The following is a 15,932-nucleotide window of genomic DNA, read 5'->3' on the forward strand; positions in this document are numbered from 1 at the left end:
AAAGTTCCCAAAAGTTCCAGAAAGCAAAACTGCAGTTTGCTGCAAGCCCCAACAACTATTTACATAGTATTTACTTTGTATAGGGTATTATAAATAATCTAGATATGATTTAAAGTACTGGAGTAGGGCTATGTATTTGTATTTTTAGCTCCACCTAGTGGTTCATAGTTAGTGCTAATTAGTATCTTGGTGGTGGTTTAGGCGCTAAGTCATGTCTGACTCTTGCAACCCCATGGACTGTAGCCTACCAGGTTCCTCTGTCCATGGGATTTTTCAGACACGAATACTGGAGTGGATTTCCATTTCCTTCTCCAGGGGATCTTCCCAACCCAGGTATTGAACCCGGGTCTCCTGCATTGCAGGCAGATTCTTTACCGACTGAGTTATGAGGGAAGCCCCAATTAGTATCTTCAGTTCAGTTCAGTCCAGTCGTTACTGACTCTCTGCGACCCATGAATCACAGCACGCCAGGCCTCCCTGTCCATCACCAACTCCCGGAGTTCACTCAAACTCATGTCCACAGAGTCGGTGATGCCATCCAGCCATCTCATTCTCTGTCGTCCCCTTCTCCTCCTGCCCCCAACCTTTCCCAGCATGAGAGTCTTTTCCAGTGAGTCAACTCGTCGCATGAGGTGGCCAGAGTATTGCAGTTTCAGCTATAGCATCAGTCCTTCCAGTGAACGCCCAGGATTGATCTCCTTTAGAATGGACTGGTTGGATCTCCTTGCAGTCCAAGGGACTCTCAAGAGTCTTCTCCAACACCACAGTTCAAAAGCATCAATTCTTCGGCGATCAGCCTTCTTCACAGTCCAACTCTCACATCCATACATGACCACGGGAAAAACCATAGCCTTGACTAGACAGACCTTTGTTGGCAAAGTAATGTCTCTGCTTTTCAATATACTATCTAGGTTGGTCATAACTTTCTTACACAGTCTTATTTCAATACATGAACTAAGTGGACATGTTCTGCAGAGCCTAGTAAAATGTGTGCATAAAACTGATACGCATTGGTCAAGGTACAGTGACACTGTCATACATAGTTAATGCATTTTGCAAACAACTTGGAAGTATATATTGAGCTTTGGAAATGTTACATATTTAAGACTTTGAGAATTTATTCTAAGGAAAAGAAATCCAAATATAGGAAAAATAAGATGCATAAATATGGTAATTATAGCATACTTCATAATGTTTTAAAATACATAACCATCTAAAACAGAGCTGTAATCAAGTAATTATAGCCAAGCCACTTAATAAAATCTTATTCAACCATTTAAATGATAGCTATAAAGATAACATTAATATAGAAAAATGCTTATGATGTATTGAATAAAAGTGAATTGAAGTAATGCTAGTAGTGGCTATATTAATGTGGTAGAATGTTTTTTGTTTTTTTGTGGGGGAATAAGGGCATGCTAAAGCTGAAACTCCAATACTTTGGCCACCTCATGCGACGAGTTGTCTCACTGGAAAAGACTCTGATGCTGGGAAGGATTGGGGGCAGGAGGAGAAGGGGACGACAGAGAATGAGATGGCTGGATGGCATCACTGACTCGATGGACATGAGTTTGAGTGAACTCCAGGAGTTGGTGAGGGACAGGGAGGCCTGGTGTGCTGTGATTCATGGGGTCGCAGAGAGTCGGACACGACTGAGCGACTGAACTGAACTGAAGGGCATACCATGCAGCATACCATTCAGCATTCACTGAACCAGGAATCAAACCTGTGCCCCCTGCAGTGGATGTGCAGAGTCCTAACCACTGGACTGCCAAAGAATTCCCTCTATTTTACTTTTTTAATATGGCTTATATTAATTTGATAAGAGAAAATAGGTTTGATTAATTAGTATTACAAATAATAAAGGAACAGTAGAGTGATAAATCTATAAATCTATTTTGAGTTGCTCCTTGATTTTTAGGGCTAATATTTACATTTCAAGTGAAGCGCATGACAGTAAAGCAGTTTGGGATCAGTTGGCAGCTACCAAGGCAAGGTACCCTCTGTACAAAACCCAAAAAATCTTAGCAACTATATTTTCTCCACTCTGTACTGGCTATACAGATAAGAAACAGTCATCTGAAAATAGAGGTGGAACCAGAGTGAATATTAGTTGTTTCATGCTGGGTAATTCTCTTTGAAGATTACTTTAATCTCCAAATAATCAAGAATTGTTCCTTTAGGTTTGGCACTAACAGAGTAGGGTTAGGGTTAGGGTTAGGGCTTCCCTCGTAGCTCAGTCCGTAAAGGATCTGCCTGCAATGCAGGAGGCCTAGGTTCGATTCCTGGGTTGGGAAGATCCCCTGGAGAAGCAAATGGCAACCCACTCCAGTATTCTTGCCTGGAGAATCCCATGGACAGAGGAGCCTGGCAGGTACAATCCATGGGGTCTTAAGAGTTGGACATTAACTTAGCTACTAAACCACCACCACTAACAGAGTATAACAAGTAAACCTCATTTGGCTCACATGAAGCCCTTTTATGACTTTTCTCATTTCATTTACATTAAAATTTCAGCAAAATAGCAACATAACTATAAATGTTAAATTCCTCTTTGGATTGGGGTCCAAACAAGGTCCAGATACTGCTTTTGGTTAATTGTCTTTTAAGTCATTGAGTCTATAATAGGACCGTCTTCCCCCCATGTTTTTTTTTTTTCCATTTGAATTGGATCATTTGCTCTGTAGGAATTCCGATTTTGGCTTATTGTGCCCTCTGGTGTCATTTAAAAATGTATCCTCTCTTTTACTTCATATTTCCCATCAGCTGGTAATTAGATCCAGAGATATGATTATATTTAAATTCTCTTCTCTTTTTAAAAATTTTTTGCAAGGAATTTTCTTGAGGGTTACTATGTACTTCCTTTTACATTACATCAGGAGATATATACTGTCTAGCTGTCCCCCTTTTAAGTGATATTAATATTGGTCAGTGGGTTTAGGCAATTTTCAATTTGATCATTCATAAAAAAGTTCTCCATGAACTTTTTTCATTGCCTACAGACTTTATTATGAATTATTTTACATTAAAAAAAAAATGTATGTACAGTCAACTACACTTATTTGTAATACCTTTCCGTTTTCCAGAACTGATTATGATGGCTACCCAACCTCTGATTTCTAGGTATATAGAGTCTCCTAACTTTTTATTAAAAACTTTATGGTTTGTGTTTGTTTGCTTTTTACTTAAGGCTTTGGTATATCTGGAATACGGTGTAAGATGGAGTTCCATTTTTCTTTCCTTCCAGATAGTTGGCCATTGTGCCTGTGTTATTTGTTAAAATTTCATCTTTTCCCCCATTGAATTAATTAATGTTCTTGTCCTGCTTTAAAACCCTACAAACTGAGATCTTTATTTCTATTTCACTAATAATTTGTCCCTACACCACTACCACATTTAATAGAGTGATATTTTGGTGTGTCTGATAAAGCTAGTTTCCCTTCATCCATTTTCATTTTTTAGTCAGTGTTTTAGGCTTTCCTGGTGGCTCAGATGGCAAAGATTCTGCCTTCAGTACAGGAGGCTTATGTTTGATCCCTGGGTTGGGAAGATCCCCTGGAGAAGGAAATGGCAACCCACTCCAGTATTCTCGCCTGGAGAATTCCATGGACAGAGGAGCTTGGCAGGCTCTATATATAGTCCATGGGGTCGCAAAGAGTTGGGAACGACTGAGTGACTGTTACTCACTCACTCAAAAGTCATCCAGTTGACAATCTAGAGACAGAGATGGCTAAGGTATTGTTATTTACAAGATTGGCCAAGGAGAGTCCCAGGTGTCTTCCCTGTTTTCCCTAATGATGCAGTGTTTTACATAATGATTTAGTAGCCATTGATGATAATTGCCTTGATTTATTATTTCAGTAGAGGTTATTGCCTTTGCTTTTAAGAACTTAGTTTTACACATCTTAGAAATATAAATTGTGTATGATTTCTGTAGTACATCTCTTTGATTTTTAAATATGCATCCACAAAATAACCATTGTGAACTTTTTATGATTCAGTTCAAAGCTGACTAATTATGACTTCCTTATTAGTTTATAGATTTTAAAAATAAATCAGCTTTCTTTTTGCTTCCCTCTAACCCCCAACAGATTGAAGAAGAAATGTTGGCTTTGCAGAATGAACGCACAGAGCGAATACGAAGCCTGCTGGAACGTCAAGCCAGAGAAATTGAAGCTTTTGACTCTGAAAGCATGAGACTAGGTTTTAGTAACATGGTCCTTTCTAATCTCTCCCCTGAGGCATTCAGCCACAGCTACCCGGGAGCTTCTGGTTGGTCTCACAATCCTACCGGGGGTCCAGGACCTCACTGGGGTCATCCCATGGGTGGCCCACCACAAGCTTGGGGCCATCCAATGCAAGGTGGACCCCAGCCGTGGGGTCACCCCTCAGGGCCAATGCAAGGGGTACCCCGAGGTAGCAGTATGGGAGTCCGCAATAGCCCTCAGGCTCTAAGGCGGACAGCTTCTGGGGGACGGACGGAGCAGGGCATGAGCAGAAGCACGAGTGTCACTTCTCAAATATCCAATGGGTCACACATGTCTTATACATAACTTAATAATTGAGAGTGGCGATTCCGCTGGAGCTGTCTGCCAAAAGAAACTGCCTACAGACATCGTCACAGCAGCCTCCTCACTTGGGTACTACAGTGTGGAAGCTGAGTGCATATGGTATATCTTACTCATTTTTGTAAAGCGTTCTGTTTTGTGTTTACTAATTGGGATGTCATAGTATTTGGCTGCCAGGTGTTTTTTTTTTTTTAACTTTTGAAGAAATTTTGAAAAGGGGAATTGTCGTGTAGGTGTGTATACAAATACATACACATACATATATATGTATCAAGCCTGTGGTTATAAGAAATTGGGTAGATAGGGGGTATTTTTGAATACTGCAAAAATAGAATGCAGCAGTGTATCTTGAGTCATCACTTTGGGGCAATGATAGACCCTAAGAACGGTGTGAAAAGATCTAAAGCCTTTCTACATACCCCAGATTCTTATAAGCCACTCACAGCAGGCGGCATATGCTGAAGCAAGTTCTTACTGAAACACATCTGTGTCCCCTTACCAGCGTATTTTCTTTATTAAATTAGTCTGACTTCTCAGCCTCATTTGGAGTGAAAAAGAACATGGAAATTCATGAACACTAAAGGATTGCATTGACTTTTTCAGAGAGTAGGAAACAATTTAGTTCTTTTTCTGAATGCTGCATAGATTTGTCAGTGAAATTTTTTTTTTGGTGCATTCAATTGTGCCTTCTTTGTGGCATGGTGAGATGGAGGTGCTTAAGGAGATCACACGTGGTGTGGGAATTGTATCAACGAACCCGTGAGCCTTTAAAGGGGAAGACAAGAAGGGTGAGAGAGGCCCCTGAAAGTTCAAATGGTGGGTATGTTCAGCAGCAATAGTGAGGAGATGAAGCCTCTGTATCCTGACGTTTCGTTGCTTATACTGTGATATCTCATCCTAGCTAAGCTCTATAGCTTCCAAGACCCCAAACAGTACTTCTACTTTGTACAAAAACAAAGATATATAGCCAATACAAATCAAATGCCAGAGGTATTTGAATGATGCCATATTTGCAAACTGCCATCTATTGGAATTTTCACCACACTACATAGACATAATTTGATTACCCCCTTTTGGCTTATGGGATTTCCTGTTTACAAGTAGAATAGCCAATTATTTAAATATTTAGTTGCCATAGTGAACCAGGAGTCACTGAGCCAATGACTTTACCAGCTGCTGACTAATCCTCATCACCACTGTAGATTTTGCTGCATGTGCAGGTCCTTTTTTTTTTTTTTAGTTGCTGTTTTTGTTGCTGCAGTACTTTACAAACTTCTAGTTCCTTGAGACTTAGTGACCATTCGGCATCATGTTGACATCACACAACAGGAAACACCACTTCCAGAAGTCTCTAGCCTCAGTGCTAAAGTACTACTGAAAAGGAACTAGCTAGTTTGGCAAATTAGGAAAAAAAGTAAGTTATAGTGGTCAGGAAATCTCTTGACAAACGCTAACTTTTTTATTTTTTCCCACAGAGGGGCATGTTTTGTTTTGTTTTGTTTTGTTTTGCAATGAAGGATCAACCCAGTGCTGAAAGTTAGATGTTACTTGGTATTCCACTGCTAGTGTGGAAGTTGAGTTGAAGGTGGGTAGGAAGCTGTGAGTATGACTTGAAGGAAAAAAAAAATGTTCTTTTCAGTGATAGATCAGAGTTTCTTACAAGTTATTGTTTTGCCCCCTCCCTTGTCTTGAAGAACCCTTGCTGCTAACTCTGGATCCTGCTTTTCATATAGTCAGAGGACTCCCAGGTAGAATTTTCTAAGGCCCTCTCAATGATTCTCTTCACCTAGATCCAGGCTAATGACCAACCAGTAATCTGTTTGTTGAAATCTTGGTTTTCTCAGCCAAATTTAAGTCTTCCCCAGGTATGTCAGTCTAATCTCCATGAATCCTCCCCTTCAGGAATTTCTGGCATTTATTAAAGGTAACTGGAAGAAAAATTAATGTAAATCTTTTAAAAACCAAGATCACAGTAGAACTCACACAATTTTAGGCAGTGTTTCAGGTAGCACTCTGGTACATTGTCCTCTTGGCCAGGCTTGAAGTCACCAGTTTTTAGGTGAACATGACATGTACTTGCTTGTCTGTCTAATGAAAGGGGCTTTTAATTTTCTGTCTTTTTGCATTCATGTTGTATACAGTATTTCAAGCAAACTGAGGTATCTACCTACCTGTTTGGAGGAAAATGATAGGAGAGAGCTTTAGAATTAATAAAATGTATGAAAATATAATGAATTTGATACCTTTTATAAAAATTCTTACTAGATCTGGCCCCTCTGTACTACTGGAGGGGTGGAATAAAAGTGCAGATCAATTTTACATAGAAAACTCTTTAAAAAATACCACCAATAATACATGTTAAAGTCCACTCGTGGACTTGAATTAGAGAAAATTGAGTTATTGAATTCATGCAGACCATATGTACTTGTAAAATTGTGATTGAATACTGACTCCAGATGTCTATCCAATAGGTATTTGTATCTGATTTGTGTGGCAACCAGTTTTACATGTAGGTCATGACTATACCTGGATTATTCCATTAAGTTAATTTTAATTAAAGTATATATAGTTTGCAAAAATGGTTCAAATTAATTGATTTGTGTGTGTTTGTAATATCTAACTTCTGAAGAATATCATACATAGTAGGAATCATCAGTAAAGCTTGTAGCAAGAAAATTTGAAAGGTTTTGAGAGATCCTAAAGAAAGAAGCAGGCACTTTCTAAATCAGTGTACAGACGTCAACATTTGATCAAAGTACTACTACCTCCTCCCCAGTGTTGGTGTTCACTATATATAAATGTGTTTGAGAAAATAAAAAGTATGGGAGATTTGTCCACGCATATCAGAAAGTCATAATGCTATGTCTGGCATCCAGGGCTTGGCAGTGTAAGTTTCTTACGTTCATTCTCTCCCCCTTTTTTAAGTTAGCATTTGAGAAATGCAAAACCTCATACCTTGATATATTGTTCCTAATGGGGTTCTCTTCCTTTTGCACTTATATTTCCCCTTATTAAAGTCAGCTCTAACCCCAAATTAAAGTATCTGAAAGTATTTTCATCATATAGATAACATTAGCTGGAAAATATGTTTATATTTTATTCAGAGCTGCCATTCTTTTCTAAGTCATTTCTGTGCCTAGAGATGAACAGTCCTGGAATTGAAGCCACACCCACGGATATGAGATGCTTGGTACTCTAGGCCAAGGGTTTATTGGTATATTGAACTTTTTAGCATAGTCATTATGATTTTCAGCTGCCTAGACATCAAGTAAACACCACTTATTACACTAAAGAAACTGTCCTTGACTCTCTCCCACTCCCACCTATTTTTCCTCTCCCCCTTTTCAAAAATCAAAAATACTTTGAGTATCTTTTTCAAACCATAAGGCAGACTTTAGTAACTTTCTACTTCTTTATGTCTGGCATTTAAACTTTTATAGAATACATTGTGTTGGACACTGGAATAATACTGTTTATTTTCACCTGTGAAAAATGACTCTATTGTACTTGAAACACCTGCTTTGCATTTCTCCATTTGTGCCATTCACTAGTGGAAATAAATTGTATTATACCATAATCTACTGGCTTTTAAAAACTGTGTTAAATATGCACATTTTTGGTATAGCTATTATCATTTGTATGTATATATTGTATATACATATGAGTGTCTATGTGTGTGTATAGATAGATGGATATAACTCATACTGTACATTTCCATCAGGGCACTTAAGGTTCTGTTATTTTTTTTTGTTATTTCAGTCCTCAGTTAAGGCAAGAATGCATGTGTTTCTTAACAATTGAATACTCTGGGTTGATATTTATGAGAAGGTGGTCATTAGATGCGGTCTTTTCTTTTTTGATCCTTTCTTAACACTTTAGTGGGTGGAAAAGAAAGTTAAGTAAAACGTGGAACCATAAGTTGCATTGCAGTAAAGTAGTGCTGGGGAAGGAACCAGTTAGTGTTCCTGTGAGTTTGTGTCGTGATGCAGTGGAAGATAGTGATGCAGAGAGAAATGAACCATGGAAACTAAAAACACTGGTGGTGATTCCTCTGCAGAGATAGAGAACCAATAAATCACACAATCTTCATGTGCACTCCATACATTATTTCTTAGTAGTGGTGCCATTGATCCTCTTACCCTTTTTGTTCCATTAATAATGATGATAATAATTATAAACTTTGCTAAGGACCAAAACATCCAAGAAAGGAATTACTGCTGAAGCATCTAAGGTTCTCCTAAACAATAAAATCAACAGGAAATGGCCACTGGGAGAGAAGGATTTGGTATTGGCAAGGGGCTTTCTCCTTTCAGCTGCCTCTTCTTGCTTGCTAATAGTGAGTTCTTCATGTACCGTCCACCCCTTCAGAGGCAAATCTTTTTAAGCACAGATTTGGCCCCACACTGCAACCCTTTTCTAGGAAGTTTATATGGCCCTGCGTTTTGTTCCATGCCCACAGTGTGAAGTGTCTAGTGTGTATTCAAGTCAGAAAATAATATATTTAAGGTGTTTTAAGTGTGAATCTCCTATAATGATGAAAGAGGAGGCTCTTACGTCTTAAAAAAAAACTGTCTTCTCTACGGAACAGATCTAAAGCTTGGGCTGTCATCTTGGAGTTGCTTACCAAAATACAGATTATTATTGTTAAAGAGAAACTGATTCTCTGTTTTCCCTCATCTGTCATGATAGTACCCCCAACCAGTTTGTAGCATTACCTTTGAAAAGGCCCTCAGTTGTTAAGAACTGGAAATTTTCCATCCTCAGATTCCTTAAAGGATGAAGAGTATGCTGTACACTTAGCAGACTTGCCTCTTGTATGCAAGGACTACTGATTGAAGTCTATTTTGCTGTGTGTCTGGTTATGTTGTCTGCACTTTTATTAAATCACTACAATAAGTCTACATTGGAAATGACTTAATTTGTAAAGAAGTTCTATTAAACACTGTCTAGAAAAAGAAAGTGAAGCTGAGAACTCTTCCTTTGTTGTGTTTTTATATTTTCTACTGAATTTTGGTAGCCCCTTTTAAAGTCACATTGACTAATTCTTCCCTCACTTATATTCAGATTTCCAAAATTTCAGTCATGCAAGGGAAGAGAATCCATTTGGCCTAATAGTAGTCCTCAGATCATAAATTAGTTTGCACCTTATCTGCCTGTTGTGGGTTTCTTAAACTTGCACTTCCCTTTCACCCACCCCAAAATAGATATCCTTTAAAGAAAATAAAGGCAGAGAATAAAAACTGGGGAGCCATTTACTATGTCACCATCACTGTTAACTGTTACCAACAATCAGAACTGTTTGAAGTTTCAGAGGATGTGTGCGTGTGTGTGTGTGTGTGTGTATCCATTTGATTGTGTTGGGTTTTATTTTTAAGTATACAAGAGATTCTTTTTTAAATAGAGAAAAAGGTTAATCCTCTCTGAAACAGGATGCCCATTGGATATATTAATCTAGACATCTGTAGGTAGTTTGCCATGAAAAAGTGGAGAGAAGATGAGACTTGTGAATGAATGAAAAGGGTATCTTGATACCCCAGAATTCCCCCCAAAGTACGGGTAATTCAACCTGCACAGTTTCCTTTTCACTCATAGTTTTTAGCAATTGTGAGTGAAGAAATCATGTAATTATCTGTAAATATGTAGCTAACAAATTGACCTAGTTTCTGTATTTTTTGTTTTTGTACTAAAGTTTATAAGTCTGTGCCAGCTAGAGAGGAGTTGCTGTCATTGCCAGTGTGGTCCTAGCATCTAACCCTGAAACCATCCTAGGTGACATTTTTAGAATTAATGCTTCAATGTTGTTAAACGGGGAAGTTAAGTTTAACCATTGGTCAGGTTTAAAATTGTTTGAAGCAGAGTCATTTTATTTAATATAATGATTACATGTCCTCAGTCATGAATGAGGTAGGGAACCTCCCTCCCCCAGTGGCCATGTTTACAGAACTGTGTGTTGTCTATAAAGTGCAAGAGTTTTTAATGTTTGTGTAAATTACGCAGGTGATAACATTATGGCTTGGAACTGTTTATTGGGCTCTCTTGCTGAATTTTCAAATGAATTATGCTTATTACTGGCACACTGATCCCATTTCTGGAGCATTTTTCCTATTTCCAGAACTGCATATGTTCCTTTGTCGTTATCCCTTGATATGCCTTGTAGCCTAAGGTATTAAAAGCTGGTAAACATAGATGAGGGAAATGCGTTTTTTAAAATCCATGAACCTTCACTTGTATGCTTTCATTACTCATGTTTCTGTGGCAACTCTGAGGTCCGTGGAGTTTAGAAATGAGATACCAATATTAATGAAAAGTGTGTACTCTTTGCTTTTGCATGGCTTGGCTTAGCATCAAAGGTATATTAGGGCCACTTGAAAGCATGAAGACCAGTTGTACGGGAACAGGTTTCTCTCGGTGGCACATTTTGCTTTTTCTGAGCCCTCAAATACATTGCCTCAGCATGAACATTATTGTTTCTATAATTACACATGGTCATGGAATGAATTATGCGACTTAAAAGGATGGAACTGCTTGATGTTTGCAGATTCTAGCTGGCCATGTGACTGTTTGGCACATATCAAACAAAACTGGGGGGAAATATTGGAAGCCTTCTAACCCCTGTTTAGTCATAGACAAGTGTATTTAGCTTATCAAGATATTGACTGCCCCTGGTGTGTTGCCAGAAAGCTCTTTTTTGCTGTCCATTCCAAATGTGCTTTCTTGCATTTCATAATATCAAAGAAACCACCACCTCTTCTCTAAAGCATTTTATATGTCATACCTTTTATCCTATATTAAATGGGAATTGTGCCTGTTTATAGAATGCTCCTCCAATTAATTACATACATGTGTCCAAAATAATCCAAGCCGGAGACACAGGTGAGAAAAACATTTTTTTTCCTTTACGTCCACTCGAGGCCAGTAATTTATCTGACAAGGTATTTTACCACATTATCTTGACATTTGATATATGAGCCTATTAGAAATTGCAGGTGGTTTCATAGGGCAAAATCCAAGTGGAGAGGGATATGTGGGGTTTCTATTAAGAGATAATTTTGTTATTGTTTTACCTCTCCTTTTATGATCCTCCCCTGCTAGGTTAGAATGGGTTAATTCTCCAAATTTGTTTTTTATCTTTTAGGGAAATTTTTACAAAAGCAATGGTCTGATGTAAATAACATTTTGAAGTATAGTGCACATAACTTCCCCAGACTATTCCAACCTGATAATTTGTAAATGCTTTAGAGTTTTTTAAATTAACACTTGTGTTGCTAAATCCTATTTATGTACGTCTGCTAAAGATTTTAACCCATTTAAAACGTAAACATTTAAATAATGGATGGGTTGCTCTGAACAATTTAGCTTTCAGAAACCCCTTGTTTTAGTATATGAAAAGGATAGCCTAATGCGCATTAATGAGGTTGGAGAGACTATGAGAAATATGTATAGTGTATATTTTAAAACAGCTTTGCTTGTATTGTGAAGATTTAAAAACAAACTTGAGATTTTTAACGTAACTATTAACACAGTTTTAACATAAGTTATCCCACTGGGTTTAAGAGCATCTTGAATGTATAATCCTTTTTGTAACCCAGGTTGGTTTCTGCTTTTACCAGTCATCCAAACATATTATTTATGATTTTAGTTTTATATACTCATTTACTTTTGTTTTCCTCAACCAGCATGATTTTTTTGCACATGTATTGTAGAAATTTTTAAAAAGAAAAATCAATACATCATTTTCTCTGAATTTTCTTCACTCATCCCTTTCTACTAACCCGTTACCTTAAAGGCCATATCGCTCCATTTGCATTATTTATGCAAATGCCAGGGTTGGTTTTTATTTTTATTTTTGCTATTTACCGAAAAAAAGAAAAATGCTTCAGTCAATTGCTTTTTTATTTAAAAAAAAAATTAAAAAAGAAAAAAAGCTGTAACCTTATCATTTCTGAGTAGACCATTGAAAGATGAATGCACACCTGTAACAGACCAGGACCAGCTTTGGTGACTAAATGGAATATTTTAACTAATCAAAAGGTTCTTTTCTAAAAATGGTGTATATAATCCACAATTTCTTTCAGTTATTCCCACAAGTCAAGGGTCCAGATAAAATGAGGGTTATCAGCTAACTGATATGTTATCATTGAGGTTCATCAATGAATTTGTACATTTCTAGTTCCCTTTGGTGAAGGGGAAAAACAAAGATTTTGCAAAACCTAGATTTTGGCTTGGTTTATTGCCTCCTTTTTTGGCAGCCTTCATCTTCTCATCTCCCAAAGCCCTTGAGCCTGTTGGGTTTTCATGGTGGACAAAGGACCGTAGTCTTTTAAAGCTGGGACATGATTTTTTTTTGGTGAGAAAAATCATGTTGAAAGTGATGTTCTGCCACTTTCTCAATGACTAATTTTAAATCTACACAGTCCTCTTAATTTTTGGACCAAACAGACGCCCACAGTGGAGGCTTCCTAAGGGTTCCAGTGGAGAAGAAGCTCTCCCCTACTGTCAGCACCAGCTGGTAAAAGTGACTGTACAGATGTGCATTTTCCTTTTGGTAGAAATGGTTTGCAGCACTAACTGGTAAGGCTTATTGTACAGTATATTGTCAGTATTCTTCTGGTTCAACATACCTTATAGTTCATATATAACCTGTATTAATTGTATAGATTGTGCATTTAAAGCTGTTACCAAGTTGTCAGAACATAAGAGCGAAAACAAGGTCATATGTAATATTTTGTTTGTAAGTATCCTTTGTATCATAGCAAAGGAAATGTTTAAAAAAAAATCAACTGTAATAAAGTAATTTTAGTACACGGAGTGTCTGCTCAGTTTTTTTTATAAGTAATTGTATGGCTATGGTCTTTCCCGTGGTCATGTATGGATGTGAGAGTTGGACTGTGAAGAAGGCTGATCGCCGAAGAATTGATGCTTTTGAACTGTGGTGTTGGAGAAGACTCTTGAGAGTCCCTTGGACTGCAAGGAGATCCAACCAGTCCATTCTAAGGGAGATCAATCCTGGGTGTTCATTGGAAGGACTGATGCTAAAGCTGAAACTGCAGTACTTTGGCCACCTCATGCGACGAGTTGACTCACTGGAAAAGACTCTGATGCTGGGAAAGGTTGGGGGCGGGAGGAGAAGGGGACGACCGAGAATGAGATGGCTGGATGGTATCACCGACTCTGTGGACATGAGTTTGAGTGAACTCAGGGAGTTGGTGATGGATAGGGAGGCCTGGCGTGCTGTGATTCATGGGGTCGCGGAGAGTCGGACACGACTGAGTGAATGAACTGAACTGAACTGTATTTCATAAAATATATTTCAGTTCAATGACTGTTTACTGGATAATCACTGAATCTCAGGCACTGTGCTGGATGAGAATGTCTGAGTCTTATTTGAGTCTAATTGCCTCAAATTCTGTGTGCCCAGGCAGTGAAGTAGCCTATTGTGTTGTGGCTGTGAGATACGTTTCTAGTTTAGGTTCTTAAGTTTTATACAAACGTATGTTGTGGTCTATATTACTACAGTTCCTCCCATACACATGGATGCCCAGCTGTCTGCAGTTCTTGGACCTTGTGCAAAGAAAGCTTCTGAAGGTCGTTTCATCTGGGTTTATCTTTCCAGATTTTAAAATCACCACATTTTAGCCCTGAATGAGGTAGATCATCTAATCCAGTCCTGTTAAAATGACTTTTTTTTTTGTCAGAGGCTTGATTTGGAGGGATGGAGTTTCATGGCCTGGGGCTTCTATGTTTTTTTAATTAGAAAGTAGTTTTAAGTGTCATTTTAAAAAGCAGTATTGAGATTACCTACTTTATTGAATAGAAGACTATCAGAAAAGTGGCACTTTTCAACATTGCTTTTAAACTCCTAGAATGTTGATAATTGAGTTATTTTGAGATTAACTAGCATTTATGTAGGGTTTAATTTGCCTGGGTCAAACAGCCAAGATTAGATTCCAGGTGTTCTATCTCTAGCATTTCCCGCATCCCACCTTGAATTTGGTTGAGCTATAAAAAGGGATTTAAAAAACAAGATTTCTTTTTATATCCCCACAATTGGGCTGTTCAAACTGCAGTGAAAGGAGGGTATCATAAAACATGTGCTTCTAACCATGTCAACAACTCAAAACACATGTTGTTATTGACCAAGTGCATCAAAGATGCTCTGAGTTAATGCATAGGGTTTAAAGCCTCCTACCTGACTGTAAAAGAAATTTGAACAGAAATAAAAAATCAGCACAGTGGTCTGCTAGCTCCACAGCCCCAGGGTTATAAGCTAGCACTGTCATCTACATCTGAGTGATGAAAAACCGCTAAACCACAGTTTTCCTGTATGTGTCCCAGGCAATTAGTGACTATATTTTCAGATATTTGTTCTTATGGATAAGAGAGAGACAAGGCTAACCAGGGGGTGCTAAGGGTATGTGAACTGCAATAAACAACTTTAGGAACACCATTCATTGATACATAGTGACTCTGTCACAGAGTTGTGCAGCAGCTCTGAAAACAAATTTCTTTCTCCTTTTGTTAACACCCTTTTACATTATGGAGTTTGAGATGAGCATTACTTATTGTCATCTCAGCCAGTGATTGACTTGGAAAATTCAAAGTATGGCATGAAGAGCAGTGGTTGGGGTTCTGGTCTTTAGCCCTGTCACTACTAACTGTGAGATCTTGAAAGGCACATCTTTTCTGACCATCACTTTTAAGAAGAAAGCAGATGGTTTTTTGGCTGGAACAAATGAACCAATGTATAACCTATTAGCCATGACATGTTATCAGCATGTGTGTGTGTGTGCGCGTGCGTGCGTGCGCACGTGTGTGCTTGGGAAAGGGGTGGAAAGAGTTTGCTTTCAGCTGGGCAACCCAGCACCCAGTCTGTGAGCCTCAAAGGTGCTGCTCTTCCAGGTCCTTCCCGACTTTGCAGTAGAATTAATAACTGGAACTTCTTGGCCTTAGAAGAATTGGAAAAAAGATTCTGATCTGGAAACAGATGTCACCTCATTACAGAGATCTTTGAATCTGATTGTGGAATTAAATGGACTTGCAGAAGAGGATCCATCTGCTTTTACTATTTCATTTTAGCCTAACAGACCTAAATTAAGGCTTTTTCATTGTCTCAGTGTTTTCATGTCGAATAACTCATAACTTGCCCAAAAGTCCTATGTGTCACTGATGGAGAAACTAGAACCCACATCTCCACAAACTATTTCAGTGCTGTGTCCAACACACAAATTAGTAATTGCCCCTGGAAAATATCTCTATGTAGGTACCATTGATGATCAGGGAATTTTGAGCCTACTGGGAAATTATTAGCCCAGAGCAGGAGGACTGGTTATTGATTAAACAGAGCTGCCAGTGGTTAGGGTTAGG

The 15,932-nt window shown here is 38.3% G+C and overlaps 1 protein-coding gene across 2 annotated transcripts in view; it reads left to right on the forward strand.

Annotated features, from left to right (window-relative positions):
- TAOK1 (TAO kinase 1) overlaps positions 1-13,376 on the forward strand; it is a 110,094-nt gene extending 96,718 nt beyond the window's left edge. For both annotated transcript variants that reach the window (XM_055402510.2, XM_088828742.1), the window contains one exon: positions 4,092-13,376. In XM_055402510.2, the coding sequence (XP_055258485.1) occupies positions 4,092-4,553 (462 nt within the window). In that variant the 3' untranslated portion in view covers positions 4,554-13,376. The remainder of the gene's footprint in view (positions 1-4,091) is intronic.
- The last annotated feature ends 2,556 nt before the right edge of the window (positions 13,377-15,932 follow it).

This window comes from Moschus berezovskii, chromosome 20 (assembly GCF_049115385.1).
Source record: "Moschus berezovskii isolate FMDL1 chromosome 20, NW_MosBer_1.0, whole genome shotgun sequence".
NCBI lineage: Eukaryota > Metazoa > Chordata > Mammalia > Artiodactyla > Moschidae > Moschus > Moschus berezovskii.